The sequence below is a fragment of the Chrysemys picta genome, chromosome 12, assembly GCF_011386835.1.
Source record: "Chrysemys picta bellii isolate R12L10 chromosome 12, ASM1138683v2, whole genome shotgun sequence".
In the NCBI taxonomy this organism is placed as follows: Eukaryota; Metazoa; Chordata; order Testudines; family Emydidae; genus Chrysemys; species Chrysemys picta.
This window is the reverse complement of record NC_088802.1, coordinates 25,009,627-25,035,637: the sequence shown is the minus strand read 5'-3', so window position 1 is coordinate 25,035,637 and position 26,011 is coordinate 25,009,627. Positions and strand designations below refer to the sequence as shown.

Below are 26,011 nucleotides of genomic sequence, written 5' to 3'. Positions count from 1 at the left end.
CAGGATCCTGTTTCCAAGTCCCCTTTTCTAATCCATACACAATACTGCCTTTGCCTAGATGTTTGCTGCATACGCATGGTTTTCTCAGTGGCATCCTTCATGGCATGCACTCACATTTTTACATTGTGCAATATTGAGAAGCAATATGCTCTGTCAGATTCATTTAGGATTTTATATCATTCTGATCACTCAAAATAAACCTGAATAACACTTTTCTGAGGGACCAAAAATTGAAATTAATACCATTCCCCACCTCCCTAATTTTCATTCATCTCTGCTCTCTTTGGCTCTAGCTAGCACCAGTGTGACAACCACAGAAATACTATGAAAGATAATATTCCCCTATCTGTCATATATGGTGCCCATTAACATAGTATCCAAATACCTCTCAATCGTCCATGTATTTATCCTCAGAGCACTACTGTGAGGAGTTCAGTATTATTGCCTCTTTACAGATTGAGAACAGTAACACAGAGCGATTGAGTGGTCCAAGTTCACAAGAGGAGTTTGTAGCAGAGCAGATAAGGGCTGCCATGTCTCTTTCATTTCATGCTAGTGTTCTTATAACTGCACCATCCTCCCTTATGCTCCTAGGGTTATTTTCAACCTGTCTTGGAGCCTGAAATACTGAGGAAAGTCTATTTGCATGAGACTCATTACCCAGGTTTTCAGATTCAGGTTGCTAGTCTCTATAAAGTTACAACATAACAAGGCGTTTTCCAGACAGAACTTCTCACTGTGCTGAAGTTTTCCTGTATAAATACATAAGTCTGGAGGCTTCTAATAAAAATAAATTATGAGAGATATTCCCCCCACTGAAGAAACCCAGCACAAGACTGAAATATCACTTTCATCCCATTCAAGCCCAGTTTTAAATGGTGTATAATCCTTGGGTCTGATCGTATGGAAAATGTATGAGGCCAATTCTGAATAATATCAAATGAAAGCAAAATAAATGTTCATAGAGCGCCTTCAGATTTTATTTCTACTACAAGGCCTTTTGATAATCAATGAGCTTCCAAGCCCCATCATGCAAAGAATTATTTGCCATTGACTTTCAAACAATTTACACATCAAGAGATATAGAAGAGGTGCATGGGTCACACAAATAGGACTAGCATCTAGCCTTCAAATACAGACAACAATCAGAGGCTCTCACTAAGGCCTCCGCTACTATAGGGAAACTGTTAAGCAATTGCTGAACTGGTGCAGCTCCAGTGATGGAAGCTGAAATTTAGACAAGGCTCAGCTGTTTCCAGCAGCGTTAGACCTGGTTTGTATTAGAAAATTTGCAACAGTTTAACTATATGGATTTACGATTGATCTTGTTAGACTAGAGCAAAACCCCGCGTATTGATGCATATAAACCAGAGCAGTCCTTATTTAAATTGGTTTGGCTTAAATGTGGTAATTTACAAGTCCTTAGACCCGGTCATATTGCTTTTGCCCTGCTAATCTTTGTCTATACTGGCAGTTTTCTGAAAATCTCCCCTCATTGCACCCGCCCTGGGGCCTGATCCAAAGCCCACTTAAATCAACTGGAGTCTGTTTATTGATTTTAAGGAGCTTTTGGCCCAACCTCACGGATTGCAGATGTAGACCAACGGCCATGTTGACTGGACTTGTTCTGGTCAGGGCTAGATCACCTGATCGTGACAACACAAGCAACTGCCTAGGCTAGCTAGCTAACTACCTAGCTATTGCATTAATGCCATGCTCATCTTCATGGTTTCTGGCTGCTTTTTCTGTGAGGGGCACCTGGGTAAGTCTTCAGTGAATTGTTTTGCAAGTTTCAGGGACACAGTTTAATGTAGGTGATTGTGGAGCAGACGGAAAAGAGGGGGAACACCCTCTCATTGAAGGCAACATTAAAGGTAAACATGTGCTGCATATTCTCAGCGTTGTAGAATGACACTTCTTCCCCTTCGTAGTCTAGGTAAACTCGGACCTTACTGAGCCTCTCACCAGTGCAAAGCGGGGTGCGTTGAGGGGAGGTGACAGCCCAGTAGCGCCCTCCGTTTTGCTGCACTGCCCAGATCCCCTCCTCGGGGGAAAACTGAGTCAGACCTTTCCTCCTCACCGACTCCCTGGCCACCCCAAAAGCCCAGCCGTCTGAGGCCCCCACTTCCACCTCCCAGTAATGCCTTCCCGACTTGAATCCTTCCAAAGCCAGCACCCGGGAGTTAGTGTCAAATCGTTTGGGGTTGTCAGGCAGCTCCTGTTTTCGGCATCCCATCCTCACACTCTTGAGATCTGTGGATAGGATAAGCAGCTGGTTGGCTGTATCCGGATCCAGAGTCAGGTCCTCTGTGGATAATAATAACAACAATGTAGAATTACTAGCAGAAGGAGAAATGATGCAAACCCCATGCAAATGATTAGCAATTTTATATCTGCACTGGAAGCTTGAATTCATAGGTGCCGACTCCATGGGTGCTCCAGGGCTGGAGCACCCACAGAAAAAAAAATGTGGGTGCTCTGCATCCACTGGCAGCCTCATAGGTCAGTGCCTCCCCATCTCCCCAGCACCTCCTTCCTGCTGGCAGCCCCTCTCATCAGCTCTTCTCCCTTCCTCCCAGTGTTTGCCATGGATCAGCTGTCCCAGCACCTCCTGTGGCATGCAGGAGGTGCTGGGAGAGAGGGGGAGAACGGGGGGCAGGCAGAGATAGGGCAGGAGTGGAAAGAGGCAGGGCAGAGGCTTGGAGGAAGGGTGGAGTGGGGCAGGGCCTGGGGCAGAACGGGGGTTGAGCACACCCCAGCAACTCGGTAACTCGGCACCTACGCTTGATTTTATGAATGTCCATTTTCCCCAATGAGAGTAAAAGGGGGAAATCCCATTATGATGGTGATGTCAATGAAGAGCTTGTCCTTGTACATTCTGATGCCTTCAGTGCTCTGGAAATCACTTTGCTGTGGTTTGAAGGACTAAGAAAGCAATGAAGTGCCCCCTGCTGCATCTTTTGAGAGGTGCATTTTTATGACCTTTTTGATGTTATGAATGCCTCACTCCCTCATTAGTTTGTAAAACAAAGGTTCTGCTGTAATAAAAAGCAACTGATACTTAGGTCAAGTTTTTCAAAATTGGGGTGCCTCCATTTCCTGGAGCCTCCAGTCCAAACTGGTTCCTAGTTGAGACGATTCAGATCTGAATTTGCAGCTCCCACTGGCTTCAGCTGGATTTGTGATGGCTCCGCACTTCTAAAAATGAGGCCACTTACATATTTAGGTGCTCGATGTGAGACACATAAGGTGCTTGACACCCCATCTTCTAAAAATCAGAGCCTCTTAAAAACTGAGTATCCTTAGAATATCTACCAGTCGTTGTTGAAAATCTTGGCCTAAACATATCTCCATACCTCAGATTGGATTCAGATGCGTTTTAAGGAAGAGGGTAGATAAAATGATGCTTTATTCACAAAGTCAGGCTTAAAACAATCAGATAGCTTAAGGGTATGTCCACACAGCACAAAACCTGTGGCTGGCCCATGCCAGCTGACTTGGCCTCGTGGGGCTTGGACTGTTTCATTGCTGAGTAGATTTCTGGCCTTGGGCTGGAGCCCGACTTCTGGAATCCTCCCACTTCACAGGGTTCTAGACCCCTGGCTCCAGCCCAAGCACAGATGTCTACACAGCTGTGAAACAGCCCTGCAGCCTGAGCCCTGCGAGCCTGAGTCATCTGGCACGGGCCAGCCGCGAGTGTCTAGTTGCTGTGCAGACGCACCCTGTCACCTGAAATTGTGACGATAGCCAGCAAAGTTGTGAGGTGAAAATGGCATGTTCTCAAGCAATACAGCTTCCTCCCATGAACTGTCAAGTTGTGTTAGCATAAGAACATAAGAACCGCTGTACTGAGTCAGACCAAAAGTCCATTTAGCCCAGTATCCTGTCTTCTGACAGTGGCCAATGCCAGGTGCCCCAGAGGAAATGAACAGAACAGGCAATCATCAAATGATCCATCCCCTGTCACCCATTCCCAGATTTTGGCAAACAGAATCTGGGGTTTTAGGAGCATCAGGGATTTGGCTTCCAAGGCCTAAATTCCCTCACGCTTCACTGAAAATCCCAGCTTTTCAGTACCACAAAAAAGGGCCTGAAATTTCCCAATGAATTTAAATAGGCTCCATCTTTGTTCTCATGGATGAAACCTTGGCCCCACTGAAGTCAGTTACAAAACTACCATTGACTTCAACAGAGGCTGGATTTTGCCTCATGGTTTTATGCCCATTGGCCTAGCCAATGTGGCTTCTGTTTTGCCTCCCCCAAACTGCTTCAAATTTAAGAGCGTTCAGCTCTGGCTTCCCAGATCCGGCCGCTCCCATTGGCTTCAGTTGGATTGGTGGCTGCTCACCGCTTCTGAAAACAAGGCCCTTAGAGATCTAGCTGCCCAGTTATGAGTTGAGGAGCCCCACTTTAGGCACCCAGGCTTGAAAACCTCAGCCTAGGACCTCTGGGGCTTTGCCCAGGCCCTCAGCTGCGCCTGCGAAAGGTCAAGACTTTGTGGCAGCACCACAGAGATGGGTGTGAAAGCTGGTGGTATGGCAGCCGTGAAAGTGATGTGGACTAGAACAGAATGAGGGTGAAAGGTCTGTTTGTTAACAGAGGGGGTCTGTACTAGGCAGAGGGTGTAGCCCCAAAATATCTGAGCCATGAAATCACCTGGATTCATTTAAAGGGTAATATTGATTTTATGCACTTTTAAAAAATGATTGCAGTCTTGATTCTGCCTCTCGTATTGTCACTGGATGAAATTCACACCTTAGCAGAGATCACTACAAGGCTTAGGGATCATTTATCTCAAGCTTCGGCCTCCAAAATAGGCCTTGAGTAGGACTAAGGTGGTGGGTGGGCCATGTCTGTTATTTTCTCCTTCTCATAACACAGGAACTAGGAGTCACCAAATGAAATTAATAGGCAGCAGGTTTAAAACAAACAAAAGGAAGTATTTTGTCACACAATGCACAGTCAACCTGTGGAACTCTTTGCCAGAGGATGTTGTGAAGGCCAAGACTATAACAGGGTTAAAAAAAGAACTATATAAGTTCATGGAGGATAAGTCCATCAATGGCTCTTAGCAGGATGGGCAGAGATGGTGTCCCTAGCCTCTGTTTGCCAGAAGCTGAGAATGGGCCACAGAGGATGGATCACTTGATGATTACCCATTCTTTTCATTTTCTCCAAAGCACCAGGCATTGACCATTGTTGGAAGACAGGATACTGGGCTAAACGGACCTTTGGTCTGACCCAGTGTGGCCATTCGTATGTTCTCTGCACCTGGGTGGATTTTACCCCTTGCAAGTTTGTGAACCCCAAATGTTCAAAAATCACAAGTCTGACCCCCATCCCTACAAAAATCCTGAGATTGGCTTAAACATCCCAAGGTTTTAAAAAACCAATGAGAAATGAGGGGTTATTTGTTAGCTGGTTTCTGAGTCTTTGGGATGCCCTCAGGTCACATTTTTCCAATCTTGCCACAGACAACAGGGCTGGGAACTTATTCTTTTTTAAAAAAAATGAAAGCCGAGATTCTCTCGAATCACATGATTCCTGGTACTGGGGCTTTAAATAAAACATCAGCTATCGTGAGACATGTGATAAGATTGTGAGAGTTGACAACATTGCCGTGAATTATAACTTATGGTCTGATCTAAAGCCTGTTGAAAAGAAAATTGGACAGCAATTTGCTTTGGATCAGTCCCTTCTTCACAGTGTGCTCTCTTGATTTCTCATGGAGTAAAGGCCCAATTTGGTCTTGTTTACACTTAAAAGGGTTTGCTATCAGTAAGATATAGCAGCATAGCTAATCATAGTGGAGATGCAGCTGAGTTCTTTTGCTGGTATAGCTTAAACCAGTTCCCTGAACGGAATAAGGTATTTTTGCTGGCATAATTACATCTACACAAGGCCTGTTACCAGCACAGATACAGTAGAACTTCAGAGTTACGAACACCTCAGAAATGGAGTTTGTTCGTAACTCTGAAAGGGTCGTACCTCTAAACTGACAATTCTCAAACTGTGGGTTGGGACCCCAAAGTGAGTTGCAACCCTGTTTTAATGGGGTTGCTAGGGCTGTCGTTAGACTTGCTGGGGCCTGGGGCCCAAGCCAAAGCCTGAGCCCCACCACCTGGGGCCAAAGCCAAAGCCCCAGGGCTTCAGCCTTGGGTGGCGGGGCTCAGGTTACAGGCCCCCCACCTGGGGCTGAAGCCCTTGAGCTTTGGCTTTGCCAGCCCCATACCCCCACGCCCAGGGTGGTGGGACTTGGGCAGGCTCAGGGTTCAGTCACTGCTCCTGGGGTCCTGTAGTGATTTTTGTTGTCAGAAGGGGGTCGCGGTGCAATGAAGTTTGAGAACCCTGCTCTAAACAAAACGTTATAGTTCTTTCAAAAGTTTACAACTGAACACTGATTTAATAAAGCTTTGAAACTTTACTATGCTGAAGAAAAATGCTGCTTTCCTTTTTTTTTTTTTTTTGGTAGTAGTTTACGTTTAACACAGTACTGTCCTGTATTTGCGTTTCTTTGGCCTCTGCTACTGCCCGATGGCGTACTTCTGGTTCCAAAGGAGGTGTGTAGTTGACTGGTCAGTTCATAACTCTGGTGTTCGTAACTCTGAGGTTCTACTGGATATCCATAGAAGTATGATTTTTTTTCACATTTCTGACATAGCTATGCCAGTCAAACTTTCTAGACCAGACCTCAGTGTAAGTTTGGCAAAATTGGGACCTTAATTTGCTGTTTGAAATGCCCGAGGAACCAGAGGGAATTGGATGAAACCAGAGTAAGTTAAAATCTCTGTGCTTTCCATTGCAAGCTGCAGGCTGGTGTGTGTAACAGGCAGAAAGGATCCAGCTTGACTTTCAGACCCTCAGTGAGAAAACCCATCTTTTGACTCTTGAACTGAGTCTACATTTGAAATGCTACAGCTGCAGCTGGGCCACTGTAGTGCTTCAGTGTAGACACTACCTATGCTAACGAGAGGCGTTCCCGTCAACGTGGGTAATCCACCACCACAAGAGGCAGGTAGGTCAACAAAAGAATTCTTCTGTTGACCTAGTGCAGTCTACCTGGAGAATTAGGTTGGCTTAGCTTTGTCGCTATGGGGTGTGGATTTTTTACACTCCTGAGCGACACAGCTGGGTCAACTTCACTTTTTAGTGTAGACCAGGCCTAAGCCAACTGCATCTGGAAACCATTGAGAGAGAAGAAAATTAAAATTGTCATTTTCCTCCACCAAAACTCGTAAGTGCCGACTCTATGGGTGCTCCAGTGTGGAAAAAAAAAATAGTGGGTTCAGCACCCACCAATCAGCTGTGTAGTGGGCTCTGCCGATCAGCTGTTCAGCAGTGGGCAGGAGTCGCTGGGGAGAGGGAGTGGAGTGGGGGCAGGAAGAGACAGAGCAAGGGTGGGACCTTGAGAGAAGGGGCAGAGTGGGGGCAGGGCCTCAGGGCAGAGAGGGTTGGAGCACCCACCCGGAAAGAAGAAAGTTGGCACCTGTGCCAAAACCCTGTGTAACTTACAACCACAAGGTAAAGACTACGTTCCTTTTACCTTTTTCACCTTTTCCCAGTTCATCCTGCAGAGTCTCTGAAAGAAGAAGAAAGTCAGTTAGTGCCGATGCCGAGGGGCAGAACCTCAAAGGAAGAGGCGGAGTGGGGGCAGAGTGGAGCCCAGGCCCCACCCCCTACTTCTATGGAGCTTCACTTCCGGTGCTTCAAAGGTGGTGACTGGCTGACATGCCTCCGGAGGAGTGACCTGCACCACATCCACGGCATTTCCACCCTGCATGGCTGGCCTTTTTTGGGGAGGCTTAGATTCCCCTGGCCTCTTATACACGCCGCCCAGGATGGCCAATCCCTAGCTCTCAAAAATCATGAGTTACCCCCCCTCCAAAAAAAAAATCATGAGATTGGCTTAAAATATTAATACTTTTCTTATTATTTTTCTGTGCTGTCTGGTTTCTGAGACTTTAGGCTACACTCTCGGGCCATGTTCTCAAGCTTTTCTGTGCAACCACATGGTCTAGAAACTTCCTTTTTAAAAAACATGACAGCAGAGATTCTCGTGAAATAGCCTGACTCTGGGAAGCTGGGGTTTTGAGCACAATGCCCAGTGTCAGCAGAGTGGTGATAAAAATGAGAAGCGTTGGCAACCTTGGGAAATCCACCTCATTGCTTTCGACTTGAGAAGAGCCTGAATACTCAGCGGAGTCACGCTTAGCTAACAGACTGTTTTTGGGTGTCAATAATGAGTGAAAAATCATTGTAAACATTATCATTGCCAGTCACTTCTTGACTGGCCTTAATGTTTAACGTCTCTCTCAAATTCTGTCCCATGGGTCTGTCTGTAGTCACAGAGCTCTACAGAGCTTCTCTAATGTTGTTGGGCCTTGTTCTTATTTTTGGTTCTTAGTCAAGCAAATTGTCCACTGAAGTCAGTAGGTGAAATTCCCCCTTCTGCAGAGGTCTAGGCACCACTTAAAACCTCAAAACCGGGCTTCAGTGGCAAAGGCTCTTGGTTCAGGAGTGAATTTCATCTCATGGGATTTTCATCTAAAAGGCCCTGTTGTTTTTAGTTTCACTAATTTCTCATGCTTTTGAAATCTCTTAGCACCATCTACTGGCTGCTCTTGGTTGGTGCAATGATCTGTTACCAAAGAGGCTAAAAAAGACACGCACAAAGAATCATTATCTTTTCCCTTGGGCACTGAACATATCAGGGACCTCTTTAGCACCAAAATCCATAGAAAACATTACTGAAGGCCAAGTATATTTTAAAATAGAGGTTTTCCTTCTACTCACCTTTGAATTTCTTGAACACTCCCTTGAGGACAACAGTCTTGAGAGAGAAATTGCTGATAGAGCTTTTCATATCAGAAGAGACAGGAACTGGCTTCTGAAACTTCAGACCATTGCTTCTGAAGAAAAAATGGAAATTGTTCTATATTATGATGATGATCTATAGAGCTGCTCCAATGCTCACAAATATTCACCAAAGTATCCAATTCGTTTTGTGTTAGCGCTTGAGAATGAAATTCACCCCTTGGGCAGAAGGGCCAGCACAAATTTTAAGCCCCACTTATGTCTTCCACCACAAAACTGGGCTAGTCATACTAAAGTGGTGTTGATTAATAGTATTTCTCCAGCTATAGTGCTAGCTGAATATGTTCACTGAAAAAAATGACAATATTCTGCAAATAATGAATTCAATGTATAGTATTCATCAAGATCTATCTATCTCACTTATTTCTCAGGGGAGCATGTGTAGTAAACCATGGACTTAGCACACCAGTCCTCACATCTTCTCTGCTGCTTGGATGTGATCCATTGATGTCAATGGAAAGAATCCAATTAACTTAACTGGGCATTGAATCAGTGCCCTACCCTATCCTCATCCCATCAGCTCGTCATAGACAGATCCCCAACCACTCAGGGGGCCAGGAGAAGCATGTACAATGCTGCAGAGATATGTGACTCCCCGCTCCTCTGGGTGGATGTGGGGATATGCCTGCGGGGAGAAGACGCTCAAGCCCTTTCTGTTAATGTCTTGTTTGTTTTTAATTATTAATCACCACAACTGGAGGACTCAGCCCAGAGATAAAGGACCGAACAGCCCAAGGAGACCAACCCTTCCACCCTTTGAGTTGGACCTTCTCAGGCACTGTATAAAATAGATTGAAACAGGAGAGGGAGATTTCCCCATGCCAGACAAAGTGGAGAGGAGTGGACTGCTGACCCAAGCCAGAGAAAGGAGGGGGAGCTATCCCCTACTTTTAATTATATGTAGCTCTTCTCATCTGCAGACTTCAAAGGAGGTCAGTATCATGATCCCCATTCACAGAGGGGGAAACTGCGGCCCATCATCCCACCCTGCACAGCCAGGAATAGAATCCACACCTCCTGAAGCCCACAGTTGCCAACTTTCATGTGGTAAATAAGTAGGGTGACCAGATGTCCCAATTTTATAGGAACAGTCCCGATATTTGGGTCTTTTTCTTATATAGGCTCCTATTACCCCCACCCCCATCCTGATTTTTCACACTTGCTTTCTGGTCACCTTATAAATAAACCAAAAGCTATTCCCACTTCAAAACAAGGCGAAAACAAGCCAATCCCTAAGAACCCCAAACACTCTATGTGACTTGATCCCCCCGGTGTGCAGTCTGGGCCTGTGGTGGGATCACTGTGCACCCCTGAGTCTCCCCCCCACTCTTGCCCCTGCTTGCCCCTTGCCCCTGCTTGCCTGGAGCCAATCAAAATAAAGAAGCAATAAGCTACAACAAGCAAAAAGCTACAAGCCAAACAAGCAACAAAAACTAGCCAACAAGCAATTAAGCTAAAAACAAGCCAAATTTCTGCAGATTTTTTGTGGGTTTGGCATGTCTGCTGAAGCCCCATCTAATGCTCGGATCACTAGGCCAAACTGCCTCCTTTAAACAACAAGCAGCAGCCCAACTTCTTTGAGCCCGAGTCAGCTGGCACAGGCAGGGCCGGCTCTAGGTTTTTTGCCGCCCCAAGCTAAAAAAATTCCCCACCCTGGGCTCTCACCCCCACCCCACCCGCACCCCCTGCGGCCTCAGCCCTGGGCTCCCCCCACCAGTGCTGACTCCGCCCGCTCCCCCCTCGCCTCCAGCCGGTCTGGCGCTGGCAGGGTCGGGGTAAGCAGTAGGGCTCCCAGGCCGCGCCTCAGCCCAGGGTCCCTCCAGTCTGGGCTTCCACCTCCAGGACCGGCCGGGACCCAGGAGGGCAAAGCCAGGGGACCTCCCTGGCAGAGGACTGAGGAGCTAGGGCAGGGTAGCCTCAAAGGGAGCGGAGCCCCGGAGAGCGGGATGTGGGCCCTGCATGGCAGCGCCCCGCCCTCTATGGCCCCGCTGCTGCTTCTGGCTGCCCTGCCGCAGTCCCTGGGTGGCTCGGGCCACTTCGCCCAGCCCGGCTGCTGCCTAGGGGGGTGGTCACCCTGTGGCATCTGCAGGTGGCTCCGTGTGCCTCGAGGGGCGGCCCCCAGCCCGAGTGTCCCCCGCTAGGAGCCTGCCCAGCCCAGCCACAAGGTGCGGGTGCTGCTCCCCTGCGGCGCGAACCGCAGCGGCCCCAGGGCGACGTGCTGCTGCTGCCAGGGCTGGCTCTAGGCTTTTGCCGTCCGAAGCAAAAACAAACAAACAAACAAATAAATAAATAAATAAAAGATGGCCAGAATGCCGCCCTTGAAAATGTGCTGCCCCAAGCATGTACTTGGTTTGCTGGTGCTTAGAGCCGGCCCTGGGCACTGGCCAGCCATAGGTTTTTCTTTGCCACGTGGACATACCCTAAGAGACTTGTCCAATATCCCCCAAGAGGTCCCAGACAAATTGGCAGAGCAAGCACTTAACTGCAGAATTTGAAAGTCCTCCACTAGCATCCTGATTATTGTGCCATACTTCAGGGCAGGATTTTGTTACCTTGGTGGGGAAGGCTGTCACTGACTCTGGGTAAAATCTGTCTCAGTGCTGAGGGCCTGCTGATGGAACTATGTAATGGATCTCGGGCCTGCCAATGGAATTATGCGATGCAACTAGGGCCTGCCGACGGAACTATGCAACACTGGAGTCCCACATCAAGATTTTAAGAGAAAGGCCATCGAAGTCACTGAAAGATGCCCAGTGACCTCAAAGGGCCTTGGATCAGGCTATAGGTGAGGCTTAAGTAGTGGTGCGCCACGCCATGTCTGAGCCACCGTGCCAAGCTGAATTTCATCCTAAGGGTTTAAATCAGTGGTCCTCAAACTTTTCAGGGCTGGGAGCAGGGCCACAGCTTCCAGTGGAGGGAGTGTGTGTGGACAGGGGTAAGGGGGCCAAGGCTGGGCCACAACTGGGGGCAGGTCTGAAGCCGGGAATGGCTGGGGAGCAGGGCCAGGGCTGGGAGCAGGGCCTGAGCAGAGCTGGGGGCAGAACAGAGCTGGGTGGTGTTTCCTCCCTGCTGCTCCCCCCAAAACGTTCCTCCACGCCCCACAGGTTGGGAATCACTGACATAAATGGTGCTCATGGGATACGTAAAGGGTGAGTTGTATGTTACACAGATAAATAAAAGCAGGACTCCAGTCTCCATGGTTTTCAATCTGGTGCTTGATTGATCTCCCTGGTAGGAAAAGGAGATCTGAGAGTTTCTGAGGGTTTCTAAATTTCCACAGAAGACGCTAGAAGGAGCCCAGGGTTTGTGTGGAGTGGCAGGCACCCTTTCTGTCCCAGTGTGCCCACGTGTCCCTGATTATCTCTGAAGGGCTAACACTGACTGTTCAGCAGCACTCGTGAGAAAAGCATGAGGAAGTGTAAAAAAAACGTGGCTCCGTACCTGTTCAAGATGCTCGTCACATCCTAGAAGAGGGGAAAGAAAGAGATACTCCCTTGCATTCATGTCACTCACTGGACAGGGTGTGTTCTTCATTCCCACCCGCTCTGTGGACTACCCACCAAACGCAAGTCTATAAGTGCTCCTATGCATTAGTCCTTATCCTTGACTTCAAACTCATACTTTAGCTCTAAGTATCAGTATTAGCTCTAAGTACCCACAAAATCTTATCCTAAATAAATCTGTTAGTCTTTAAGGCGCCACCGGACTCCTCGTTACTCTTTTCTCTTTTCAATCCCTAGTCATGGCCAAAATTAAGTCCCTACACTCTGGCACTGACTTTCTTTTTTGCTGGTGGGTGCTCCACCCTTGCTCTGCCCAGAGTCTTCACTCCCGCTCGGCCTCTTCCCCCAAAGCCACAACCCCACTCCATCTCTTCCCACCCTCGCACTTCCCCCTCTCCAAAGGCTGCCCCTGCCCGCCCGCCGGCGGCTCCCTCACTCTCCTCTGCTCCCTCCCCTGAGCACCTCCCACCTGCTCCTCTTCACCTCCTCCCCCCGACACCCCCCCGCCCACTCACCACTCGCTCCTCTCCACCCCTCAGCCAAGTGCCTCCTGCCCACTGTGCTGCTTGCTCCTTTCTGCCCCCTCCTCCATTAAGGGTGAGTGACGGAGGGAGGGAGTGGAGCGGGGCCCTCAGGGGAAGAGGTGCAGCACAGGCAGGGCCACCTGAAAAGAGGCCAAGTGCTGGTGGAGCCATGGTCCATGGGTTCTGAGCACCCCCTATTTTTTTTCCATGGGTGCTTGAGCCCCGGAGCACTCACGGAGTCAGTGCCTATGCCTACACTGACATTCCCCACATTGATAATTCCGGATAAGACATTCCCCTTGTTCCTTACATTTTATAAGAGCTGAGGGCCAGATACCCAGCCTGTGTGTATATCAGCACAGGTGACTTCAATGGATGTGTACCAATTTTCAACCAGCTGAGGATTTGGCTCTATGGATGAAACGGACCCTTGTGCAGAGAACCCAACACAAGATACCACTGAAATCCTCCAACCAGCGCTTCAGTGGAGGGTTGTGGTTTGGACAAAATGTCATTGAAGCTAGAGGAGAATGTCAGATACCTGCAAAAAACACTTAAGCTCGTTTATTGCAGCCCCCACCTAAAACATAGGGATATTCAAGCAATTAGAACCATATGGGCTGGTTACTGGGTGAGGATGTGTGGGTGAACCACACAGGAACAGGCTGGAAGAGACACTACAGATACACCCTGGACAATCACAAAGTACTGCTAGTGAAAGGAGGCTTGGAGCAAAGATATGATCTTCTGTTGTTTGGGTCCTTCTGTGTTCTGGGAAACAGGACTTGTAAATGAACTAGACTGCATGAAAGGTCTCTGACTCCACCACCAATTTCTCCTCCCAGCTGGAACGACCCGCAAGACATAAGAACATAAGAATGGCCCTATTGGGTCAGACCAAGGGTCCATCTAGCCCAGTATCCTGCCTTCTGACAGTGGCCAGTGCTCCAGAGGGAATGAACAGAACAGGTAATCATCAAGTGATCCATCCCCTGTCGCTCATTCCCAGCTTCTGGCAAGCAGAGGCTAGGGACACCATCCCTGCCACAAATGTTTTAGCTAGCTGCTTGGGCTAAAAGGAATAACATGGAGCGGCGGGGATGAATTCCCCCATGACGCACTCTCTTTTGTGTACCAATCCCAATAGCTTTGAATGCAGCCATCAGTCAGAAGTGGAGCTGGTTGGACATTTTTCAAATCAAAATTCCCATCCACGCCCCACACCCGGCCATTCATTTTTATTTATGTATGTATTCTGTTGGGAGAAATGGCTGCCGTTATTGAGGCGTCTTATTTTTGTGATGCTGATGGGTAAAGGCCTTCTCCTTCCATGCCCAAGAGCTCATGGCTCCAGCCTTACCTTGAGCAACTCAAGCACCGGCTGTTGGATTTTCTCTTTCAAGTCTGTTATCAGTTGGTTGAGGAGTGAAATCTCCTTGGAGAGCTCGGTGAGGTTCTCATTCTGCTTCTTGGCGATGCCCTTCTCCATCTTCTCCAGCTGGCTCAGGAGGAGATGCTCCTGGTCGTGCAGAAACTGGCGCAGACCCTCGAATTCAGAGATGAGCATCTGCCGCTCCAACTCTATAGTTTTCTTCAACAAAAATAAATGACCAGATAGAGGGCAGGTCAGTAAACTCATTTGATGGATTGTACATCGCTGAATGCAATGGCAGCATGAGGTAGTGAATAGAGCTAGTCAGAAATTTTTGCTGAAACAGGTTCCCACTGACGAATACCAATTCAACCAACCCCCCCAAATTTCCATAGATTCCGGTGCCAGAAGGGACTGTTGAGATCATCTAATGTGACCTCCTGAACAACACAGGACTTAGAACTCACCCCACAAAAAGAATTCCTTTTGTTACGAGAGCATATCTTAAATAAATAAGCTAGCCCTCCCACTTTTTACCTTCCTTAAGGGCAAGCGACGGGGGGAGGAGGCAGAGAGGAGCGAGCAGGGGCCAGGATCTCAAGAGGATGAGGTGGTGCAAGGGAGGGGTCTCAGGGGGTAGAGACATTGCAGGGCAGGGTCTCAGGGAGAAGAGGTGGTGTGGGGGTGGGGCCTCTGGGGGAAGAGGCAGCACAGAGGCGGGGCCTTGGGGAAGGGGCAGAGTGAAGGGCAGGGCTATGGTTCAGGCGCTGGTGCTCCCCCCTCCACACTTCTAGGAAGCTTCCAACGCTCCTGCCTCAGGGTCTGACCCTAAACCCATTAAAGTCAATGGGAGTCTTTCCACACACTTCAGTGGGCTCTGGCTCAGGCTTTTGTCTTTCTGGGCCTCTGTTCTCCATCTGTAAAATGGGGGTAGTAGCACAGCCCTGCCTCACAGGAGTGCCGTGAGGATGAAAACATTAAAGACTGTGAGGTGCTTAGATATTATGGTAATGGTGGACTGATAAGAACCTTAGATTGCCTATAAACTTGTGAAGAACATGAGTGAATTTCCGCTTTATGTGATCTCTGAACTATAAGTAAATTCACACAACCCCAGTTAGTTATGCTCTCATTTAACACAGTTCCAACCAACTAACTACATATTGACTACATCATTTATATATTGAAGGGGGACTTCAAAGCCCAAAGAGCTTAAAAACTAAGCCCTGGTCTACACTACAGAGTTAGGTCAACGCAAGGCAGCTTACGTCAACCCAGCTCTGTCAGCGTCTACACTAAAATTTCGCTCCCACCGATGTACCTCACCCACTACACCGACTTAATAACTCTACCTCTACAAGAGGCATAGAGTCAATGTGGATGTAGTTAGGTCGACGCAGTGTCAGTATAGACGCTGCGTTGCTTACATCAACTGTTACCGACCTTCAGAAGCTTCCCCACAGTGACAGTACAGTCGGTGCAAGCGCTCCCGGTGAGGACATGCACCACCAACACAAGCTGCAGAGTGTAAACACACCCAAGTGACGTAATTACTGCAGTGACTGTACGCTGACATAAGTTAGGCCAACTTCATTTTGTAGTGTAGACGTGCCCTAAAAGGCAAAATGGAAGAGGCGGATGGATGAGACCAGCAAATGGGGAGGGAGCGACAGGGTGACAAATGTGGGTGTGCCTTTCTGTACACGCCCAGAAGAGGGGAGTTTTGAGAAGGGACATGCGATGATGGCTCTACAGATGTTGATGGGGCCCTTCTGCTACTTTAAGGGGCAGACTGGGAGACGGTGCAAAGACTAGGGCCTGTGGCCACGGGTGCCACCTTCCTCCTGTCCCCGGGGTTGCTGAACCCCCGCTCAGCCCCAGGCCCTGCCCCCACTCCACTCCTTCCCCAAGCCCTACCCCTGCCTCACCTCTTCCTGCCCAGTTCCACCCTCTCCCCTGAGTGGACCCCATCCCCACTCCTCCCCCTGGAGCACCCCTGGGTTGGTGCCTATGCCTGTGGCTGCTGGTTGTGTGCACATGGTAGTTTTATCACCACACCGCTAGGGCTGAAGTGCATTTGTGCACGCACAGCCATCACACAGCATGGCTGTGCTTGTATCGGCGTATTCTGGACAAATATGTATGTGACTCAGCATGGTATAAAGTCAGGGGTGAAAGTAATTTACAGGACTTACTGGTACTGCCGGAGTCCTGAGGGGGGCGTGGCTCATCTGGAAGAGGCATGGCCTCAACCGGAAGAGGTGGGGCTCTCAAGATTTAAAGGCCCTGGGGCACTGGCTGTGGCTGGGAGCCCCAGGGCCTTTAAATCAACCCGGGGCTCCCAGCTGCAGAGGTGGCTGGGAGCCCCTGGGGTTCAGAGGCAAATTAAAGGGCCCGGAGCTCCCACTGCTGCGGGGAGCCCCGAGCCTTGCCGGGCTGGGGCCGGGATTTAAAGGGTCTGGAGTTTCCGCCGCGGCGGGGAGCCCAGAGCCCTTTAAATCCCCACTGCAGGAGCCAGTGCAGTCCGGCACGGCGTACTGGCTCTTGCCGGTACGCCGTACCGGACTGTACCAGCTTATATTCACCTCTGTATAAAGTGCTCAGATGCTAACACAGTGTGGAAAAATGTGCTCTGGGATATCCAGTCACACAGAAAGACAGGAGAAAGACCAGGCAAACTGGTTAGACAAGAGTGGTTAGGTGACTCCGGCCACAGGTCACAAAAATAATTGCTGGGACAGTTATCTAACCATCTGCCAGCCTGGCTTTTGGCTAGGGTTGAAATGTCATCAGAATTATTAACATGTGTTGCCAGCTCTCATGATTCTATCATGAGTCTCACTGCGTTTAGTGTGCAATACTCTCCCTTTTATCTGAATGGCCTGGGGGGACATCCAAAACTTTCAGACAACTTGGAAGTGCTACTTTTGAGCTGTGTTCTAGCTGCAAACTGGCAGGCAGTCATGGTCCAGGTTCAGCTGGGAATAACTTTACCTGACTGGCTGCTGTCATTGCCATTTTCCAGGCTATCAACCAACGAATGGCAGAATTCTGCCTGTCAGCCTCTCCCCTGCCAGCCCTCTGGCTGTCCCAGATTACTTCCACTCTGCAGGCTAAGGGTATGTCTACACTTAAGCCACTACAATACTGTTTGATTGGCAGGGAGAAAGTACTCCCGAGGCAGGGACTTTTAGTTGTGTCTTAGTACAGTGCCTAGCACAATGGAGTCTTGGTCCATGACAGGGGCTCCTAGGAACTGTAATAATCATCATCATCATCATCATCAATAATTAATAATAGCAAGATAATAAACAGAAGGGGGAAGGGCAACAAACTTTAGCTTTGAAGGAATGACATGAAATGGGCACTAGATAGCAACAGAGGATAAGGAATGAAATGCATTGCTCTAATGCATGTATGGTCAAAAACTTCCCCTGGGTTCTTTTTCTCCTTTCACCTAGATTTGGGTTGCACGAATTTTCCGAGTTAAATCTGGATTCCCCTCCCCCCTCCATTGTTTATTTTCTCTAAATCAAGCATTTATGTTCCACTCCCTTGTGACATCCTCCTCTCACACCCCATCCCCCCTCAATCTTGAATCGAGCAGGCTGATATAATACTAAGCAGGGGAAACTGTGTAAATCTGTGTAGAAGTTTGCATGGTACTCGAGGTCTCTGAGGATGATCAGGATACATGAGGCTCAGCGGGGCATGACCAGTGACAGAGGAATGGGAACATGGGGCTTGATCCAGCCCTGTGGCGATTTGCACAGCTCCCACCAAAGTTACACAGGTTCATCACCTCTGTATTTGCTCAGCACCAGAGGAGCGTCTCAAGTTATCAACAGCTCCCCTTTCCTTCTACAGAGACAACAGCTGATGATCCAGCGGGAGTCCAGAGCCAGCAGTCAATAAATGTTGACTTAAATAGCATTTTGCACTGCTTGCTATGTAGTTGTGTTGCACTTTGACTAGACAAGAACTACCGTACTTTCCACTGGAAAATCTCTCTGTTGTTGCTGCTGACCTATATTCTCAAATGTGATCGATGATTTTGGGGGGGTTCCATTTTGAAGGGTCCAGTTTGAGACACCACAAAGAGTCCAGGATTTCAGAAAGTGCTGAGCTCACATCCCCTGAAAACTAAGCCCCTTTAACTCCCATTTTTGACCGGGTAATTAACCTTCGGAACAACTCCCGCAGGCATGTGGTCACTGCTTAATTTTGTAATGAAAGAGGTGCCAGGGCTCAAGCAATTTTCTTACATTCATAACCAAAGCAGCAAGCCCAGAAGTGCTGGGGTTATGAACTGCCAAGGCTAGAAGTGCCAGGATTCGGCACTGGTACAAATTAAGCACCAGATGTGGTGGATTCTCCATCCCTGAAGTCTTTAAATAAAGATTGGATGCCTTTCTAAAAGCCACGCTATGGCTCAAACTGGGAAGATGGGCTTGTTGCAGAAATTACTGGGTGGGGGGCTCTGGGTCTGTTTTGCAGGAGGTCAGACTGGCCTCTAAAATCTAGGGTTCCATGACTCTAAGGTGTCTTAAATAGGGCAAGGGCACCAAAAAAGTGTGTGTGTGTGGGGGGGGAGCATCAAAAATCACAAGTCCCTTTTCAGATTTTAGGTCAGTTTTAGTATTTCTATGACACCTATTTCCGTAATAACCCAATGGGAATCAGGAGCAGCGGAAGCACCCTAAAAGTGGTGGGGGGCTACAGGTGCCTGAATCATGGCTCTGACCCCTGCTGCACGCCACCCCCTAAGGCACCACCCTTGCACTGCCCCTTCTCCCTGAGCCCCCTCCTTCATGCCACCAGTTCCCCCAAGGCCCAGCCCTTGCACTGCCCTTCCCCCAAGATCCTGCCCCCCGCTCACTCCTCTCTGCCCTCTCCCGCTGTCGCTCACCCTTACAGCCGGTAAAAAGTGTGGGGCTATGACCCCCTGGGTCCCACCTGTTCCGGCGCCCCTGATGGGAATACAGTGTTACATACTAAGAAGAATCAAGTTTACCACCGTGCAGCCATAAATGTCAATAAGAGTTAGGCTCCTAACTCATTGCTATCTTGTCATTAATAGCAGGCACCCACCAGTAGCTCTTGGCTTTTCTTATCATCCTTTGATTTAAATTCCAGCAATTCTTGTCTCTCTTTCTTCAGGAAATCCAAACGGCTCTTAATTTGTTCCTAGGAACAAGGGGAAACATTCTATTTGATTATTATTATTTGTTTTTGTTGGGGTCTTATTGTGTTGGTGTATTTTGTTCTCAGTGCACAGAGACAACACAAGAGAAAAAACTCAGGGTTACTCACACAAACACACTTATACAAATGAAACGATCATGTTCGCACACAAAAAGAGGCAGACCTATGCATACAGACAGACAGACAGACAGACATACACAGAGAAGGAATGCAGTCATATATGCGCATGTACACACACACACACACTCACACACACACACAGAAGAAACTCACATACATATTCATATATACACGAGAGGACATTCTCACACACACAATACTGCTGCATTTATCAGCTGTAAATTCCATTTTAATTAAACTTAGCCCCGGCTCAGGAGAACCAGTGTCTGCAAAAGACCTTATTCATCCTTGGGAATTCTCCCTTGACAAAAATAGATCGGGAGACTCTCGCTCATTTAACCCTTCGTTTTCTAGCAAGGCAACTGAGTAAGTAAGCGTTTGCAGCATCAGGCTCCTTCAATCACATGGCTTAAATTCAATATACTTAAGGAAAACTAACTGGAGCCAGCATTCTCCAGCTTTCCCATAGTATGCACCATATCTTGACAGAGAGATTGTCTTCTAGACTTATGATCCCACACCCTCCCTTCCCATTTGCAATCACATAACATCTTGGTAGCGGCCACAGCAATTGCTTACACAGAAAGGTAATGGTAGGAAAGTATTTTGTGTGTTTTTAGATGTCTTTTAGTGCAGCTGGAGAAAATGGAGAGACCAGTAGTTTATGATGTGCCAGCTCCCCACAGAAGAGTGCTCTGTGGAAAACCTCTGAACTAGGTGATTGCCATGTGCTTTCATGGCGTAGATCAGTGATTCTCAACCTTTCCAGACCACTGTACCCCTTTCAGGAGGCTGATTTGTCTTGCATTGCCCCCAAGTTTCATCTCACTTAAAAACGACTTGCTTACAAAATCAGACCTAAAAATACAAAAGTGTCACAGCCTCACTATTACTGAACAATTGCTGACCTTCGCAGTTTTATCATATAATTATAAAATGAATCGACTGGAATATAAATATTGTACTGACATTTCAGTGTACAGTATATACAGCAGTATAAACAGGTCACTGTCTGTAGGAAATTTTAGTTTGCACTGACTTCGCTCGTGCTTTTTATGTAGCCTGTTGTAAAACTAGGCAAATAGCTAGACAAGTTGATGTACCCCATGGAAGACCTCTGCATACCCCCAGGGTTTTGTATACTCCTGGTTGAGAACCACTGGTGTAGCTAGAGACACAGTGGGGGATGTAGATGATAGAGTGGGAGAGGGAGACATGATACATACAAATATAGATAGACATACAGATCTGATGATAGACAGACAGACAGACAGATACCTTGTACTCCTGGGCAGCCTCCTCTACGGGCACCACAGTGTGAGGCCGGTGCTCCCGGGATCTGTCACACACCACGCAGATCGACCTCTGATCATCCCTGCAGAAGAGTTTGAACGCTTCCCTGTGTTTCTCACAGAGCCCCTCCTCCAGAGCCTCTTTCGTCCCAGATACTGCAAACTGGCTGATGATCTCGCACATGTTAGCCAGCTGCCTGTTGGGCCTGAAGTTCTTCTGTGGGAAGATCTCCCGGCACTGAGGGCAGGGGAAATCCATCTCCAGGCCTCTCCAGCTCTTGGTGATGCAGGCTCGGCAAAAGTTGTGACCGCACTCTATGGACACGGGGTCTTTGAAGAACTCCAGGCAGACCGAACAAGTCGCCTCGTCTTGGAGGTTACCGGGGAGGAAGACAGCAGCCATGGCTCTTTTCCCTGAGAGCAGGAACTGCTTTCACTTTAATGAATGCTTGGCACTGAATGCGATGTGGGTGTTCCCATTCTGAGACCAGCTGGTGTCACAGGGTCATATCTGCAGTGTCAAATTTCTTAAACTGGTAATGAGTCATTCATCAGGGCTTCAGCCAGCGGAGGAGACTCGGATGGAAAACATAGGCAGAGAGATACCCGACCCCCCTCCAGATCTGTGTTCTGGATCTGGGCTTGATCATTCTTAGCAGTAGGAGGTTGGAAGAGGATGGGATGCCACTCAAGATCTGAATTCCAGAGCTAGATCTAGACCTAAATGTCATCGCTCCCTAGTGGGCCCAACTCAAAACTCTGGAGCTGAATTCTGAATCTGTACTTCATAGCTCTTACAGACTTCCATTCAGGATATCACTTGAGTGCCTGCTTAAGACCCATTGACTTCAGTGCTTAAGTGCTTTGTTGATTAAGGATGCTTTCTTGAACTACAGCTATGACAAATGTAAGCAGGGTCTGAATGAGCTCTCCCCTGACATCTAGTGATGAGCTGTGGAAGAGGACTTCAGGAGCTGCTCTCCTTTGCACTGTCTCACCCACTCTGCCTCGGTGCTCAGCATGATGGGATTGCTTTGCCCAAGCGGAGTGCCTGAGGGGTCGGTCCTGGGACGGTTTTGTTCAACATCTTTATTAATGTTATGGACAATGGGATGAATTTCACCCTCAGCAAATTTGTGGATGACACTAGGCTGCGGAGAGAGGTAGATACGCTGGACGGTAGCAATAGGGTCCAGAGTGACCTAGACAGATTGGAGGATTGGGCCAAAAGAAATCAACAAGGACAAGTGCAGAGTCCTGCACTTAGGACAGAAGAATCCCATGCATCGCTACAGGCTGGGGACTGACTGGCTAAGCAGCAAATCTGCAAAAAAGGACCTGGGGATCACAGTGGATGAGAAGCTGGATATGAATCAGCAGTGTGCCCTTGTTGCCAAGAAGGCTAATGACATATTGGGCTGCATTAGTAGGAGCATTGCCAGCAGATCGAGGGAAGTGATTATTCAGTAAGGATGTGGACAAATTAGAGAGAGTCCAGCGGAGGGCAATGAAAATGATCAGGGGGTTGGGACACATGACTTACGAGGAGAGGCTGAGGGAACTGGCTCCCCCACCCAGGGCAGGTGGAGGGTCTACCGCGGTTCCCCACAGCTGCCAGGTCACACGGCTCTTACCCTGGCTGGGCTGCAGTTCTGAGGCCCCATCCCCCATGGGGGGCCCACAGAGTAGGGACACAGGCCAGGAGCTGCTCTCGCCCCCCACCCCCACCTTGGGCAGGTGGAGGGTCTGCAGCTCCCAGCCTGCTCCAGCTTCCAGCTTGTCCAGGGGCAGGGGTAGGGCGGGGCCACGAAGGGAGCAGGGTCCCTGCCCCCTCCTCCCCACACACTTTTGAGAAGTCTCCACCACCGCTGGATCACAGAGCGTCCCAGAGTGCTGAGCAGCTGGTGGAGAGTGCAAGGTGCCTTCTTTTCCTTCCCCCAAGCTGGGGTCGGGGGTGAGCTCTGCAGATGCACCTCTGAATTCTGGGTCTGCATTGACCAAGGACAGCAACTGTGAGTAAGGTGCGGTGAAGGGAGGGGCACATTAAACAAACTTGTAGTTGCTGGATTTAAGAACCTAAGGCAAAAGGACCCTGCCCAATGTACTCTGGGGTGGGTGTCTTGTTCATGGGTTTATGTTTATGAATCCTGCTTGTGGCCCTCCTTTTTATTAAAAGTTCCTTTCCTACGCTCCGACTGTGTGCTTGCGAGTGGGAAGTATTGCCTCTTAGAGGCACTCAGGAGTGCTGTGTAATTGTCCCACGTTACTGGGTGTGGACTCAAGCTGGTTTTGTGTTGTATCTTGTATTGTTGACAAGGAACCCTTGATATTGAACCCAGCCCTTGTTGCTGCCAACTCCAACTGGCAGAAGGGTCACACAAGCAGTGGGGAAAGAAAAAAACCCAGATCTGAATTCCATACCCAGATCTAGACCTGACTTTTACTGCGCCATAGTGGACACAACCCAAAACTTTGGAGGCAAATTCTACATCTAGGGTTGGATGTGAACTCCATAAGCGGTAAACAATTCTGGCTCTGAGTTATGGAACAAAGATTTGATCTGAACTTCACAGCTTTATAATGGGCAGAAACAAATCTCTGGTTATGAATTCAGAAAGCTTAGATCTACTGTGGATAGAAACAAAACATCGGATTAGGACACACCTGTACATTGGGATATGAAATTCAGATCTGATTTCAAACTTTTTGAAAGTTTGAAGACAAATGGGAGAGAGATTCAGATTGGAGGTTGGACACAAAGCCAGATCCAGACCCAAGGTTCTTATCTGATATTTAGGTTGTACGTTCTGTCCAGACTTGTGTATAACTTTTGTCATAACTGCACCAGCATGGACTCAGCGCTAAATTATCCTCTTGGATCCTCGGAGAAGATGAGGATATGTCTGTGCTGATGAGTCTATGGTTTATAGCTGGCTATTTTCAGTGTGTCCACAAGATGCCAATCTTTCCTTAGTTTTGCAAGAATTGCTTGGCATGAATAATGATTAAAAATGGTATTGGGGGGGGGGAAGTATAGTGTCTGGTGGCAAAAATACAAAACCCCACAAATAATATTGTTCCCACTGACCAACTTCAGAAGAGCCTCTAGAATGTGTTTTATTTTGGCACAGATGCCATGAGGCTCCAATAAACATTGTTTTTCATGAAAAAAATCAAAATGTTGGTTGTTTATATTTCATAGTGTTCAAAACTGGATCCATTTGTCATGTTTTTGTAACTCTTTTATTTATCAAACACTTTTTTGAAAAAAAAATCATTCACTGAAAAGCATTTTAGGGGGGAGGGAAAAGGCCAGTTTTCCTGGGGAGGAAAAAATTCACTTGCAAAAATTGCAATGGATTTTAGTCTGGAATGATCAAATTAATGTCAAGTATCAGAGGGGTAGCCATGTTAGTCTGGATCTGTAAAAAGCAACGAAGAGTCCTGTGGCACCTTTAAGACTAACAGATGTATTGGATGCATGCATCCGACGAAGTGGGCATTCACCCACGAAAGCTTATGCTCCAATACATCTGTTAGTCTTAAAGATGCCACAGGACTCTCTGTTGCTTTTTACAAATTAATGTCAGTGATTTACTTCCCAGGGGGTTCTGATAAACATCTTTCCTCTTGGTCTGTGATGAAATTCATGTACCAATATCTGCACATGATTTGAATCTATCTGTGTGTGAAGGACTGTGGAACGGAGTTGAAATAGTTTGTCATTAACATACTCTCCAAGAACGAAGGCAAGAAACTGCACCTTGCTAGTTATCTTTACTCTGTATTCCTGGATGGATGGATGGATGGATAGATAATCGCCTCATCCCATATGTGCCATGCAAAGACAGATAGAAAAACAGACAGGCTGACAGATAATTCAACTGTCCAGATGCATCACAGAGAGGAGATATTATGGCATTTACAAAAGTCTCAGAACAGCTGTCTGGCATCAGAGCACCCCTCAGTGACACTGAGATCCTGTTTCCCCACACACTGCCCTCTCCTCTGTTTCCCTTCCCACTTCTTCACACTCCCCCACCATCCCAGCCTCCCACTCCTTCGCTTGTTCTCCCCCACCCTCCATGCTGTTTTCCTCTCCCCTCAGCATTTTTCTCTCCACTCCCGCTCCTCTCTCCACTTCCCTCCTTCCCCCTTGTCTGGTCTGTCCCTTGGCAGAGATTCTCAGCTGGAAGGACAGAGAGGGACCCTCTAGGGCAGAGAGATCCAGCACCCTTCCTCCCTTCCCCCATCTGTCTCCCAGCTCCATCCCATCCAGAGGGGGTGCTGATGAGTTTAACCCTGTAGGGAGGGATATCTCAGTGGTTTGAGCATTGGCCTACTAAACCCAGGATTGTGAGTTCAATCCTTGAGGGGGCCACTTAGGGATCTGGGGCAAAATCAGTACTTGGTCCTGCTAGTGAAGGCAGGGGACTGGACTGGATGACCTTTCAAGGTGCCTTCCAGTTCTAGGAGATAGGATATCTCCATTAATTAAATTAACCCTCCCCTTGTTGCTCATTTCAGAAAAGCCAACTCTAACATACATAAGAATGTCCACACTGGCTCAGACAAAAGGTCCATCTAGCCCAGTATCCTGTCTTCTGACAGTAGCTGATCCCAGGTGTCCCAGAGGGAATGAAAAGAACCAGCAATCATCAAGTGATCCATCCCCTGTCACTCATTCTCAGCTTCTGGCAAACAGAGGCTAGCACCATCTCTGCCCATCCTGACTAATAGCCATTGATGGGACCTAACCTTCATGAACTTATCTAGTTCTTTTTTGAACCCTGTTATAGTTTTGGCCTTCACATCATCCTCTGGCAAAGAGTTCCAAGCTGAAAAGTCCCAATCTGATTAAAGATTTCTCTTTCTAAAAAGAGGCGCCCTTGTCAATCACCTGGTACAGGGTAGAGTGCCCCTTTCTGCAGCCTGTTGTGAAAGTTCCTCCCACCCAGTGAATCAGTCCTCCCTTAGGGGATGTTTCACTTATGTGGGAGCAATGGCTTAAATTCTCTAAGGTATTTCCTAGAGCTGCCCATGCCACCCCCAGCATGCTATTGAAATTCTTGGGGGTTGAAAACGTTTACCAGAGCTCTGCTCTGGACAGCTCCATCTGAA

General features: G+C 48.1%; 1 protein-coding gene across 3 annotated transcripts; it reads right to left on the bottom strand.

Annotated features, from left to right (window-relative positions):
* Window positions 1-952: 952 nt before the first annotated feature.
* Window positions 953-21,367, bottom strand: TRIM7 (tripartite motif containing 7). Of its 3 annotated transcripts, XM_065562474.1 has the most exons (7): window positions 20,877-21,366; window positions 19,365-19,460; window positions 14,262-14,492; window positions 12,316-12,338; window positions 8,794-8,909; window positions 7,544-7,579; window positions 953-2,307 (listed from the first exon to the last, which is right to left on the bottom strand). In XM_065562474.1, exons 1-7 carry the CDS (start codon window positions 21,291-21,293, stop codon window positions 1,793-1,795), a joined length of 1,434 nt encoding a protein of 477 aa, XP_065418546.1. In that variant the 5' UTR covers window positions 21,294-21,366; the 3' UTR covers window positions 953-1,792. The 3 variants fall into 3 exon arrangements, with proteins under 3 accessions (XP_065418546.1, XP_065418547.1, XP_065418549.1); XM_065562475.1 differs by lacking the exon at window positions 19,365-19,460 and having other exon boundaries at window positions 20,877-21,367; XM_065562477.1 differs by lacking the exons at window positions 19,365-19,460; window positions 20,877-21,366 and adding an exon at window positions 15,717-16,548.
* Window positions 21,368-26,011: the final 4,644 nt, after the last annotated feature.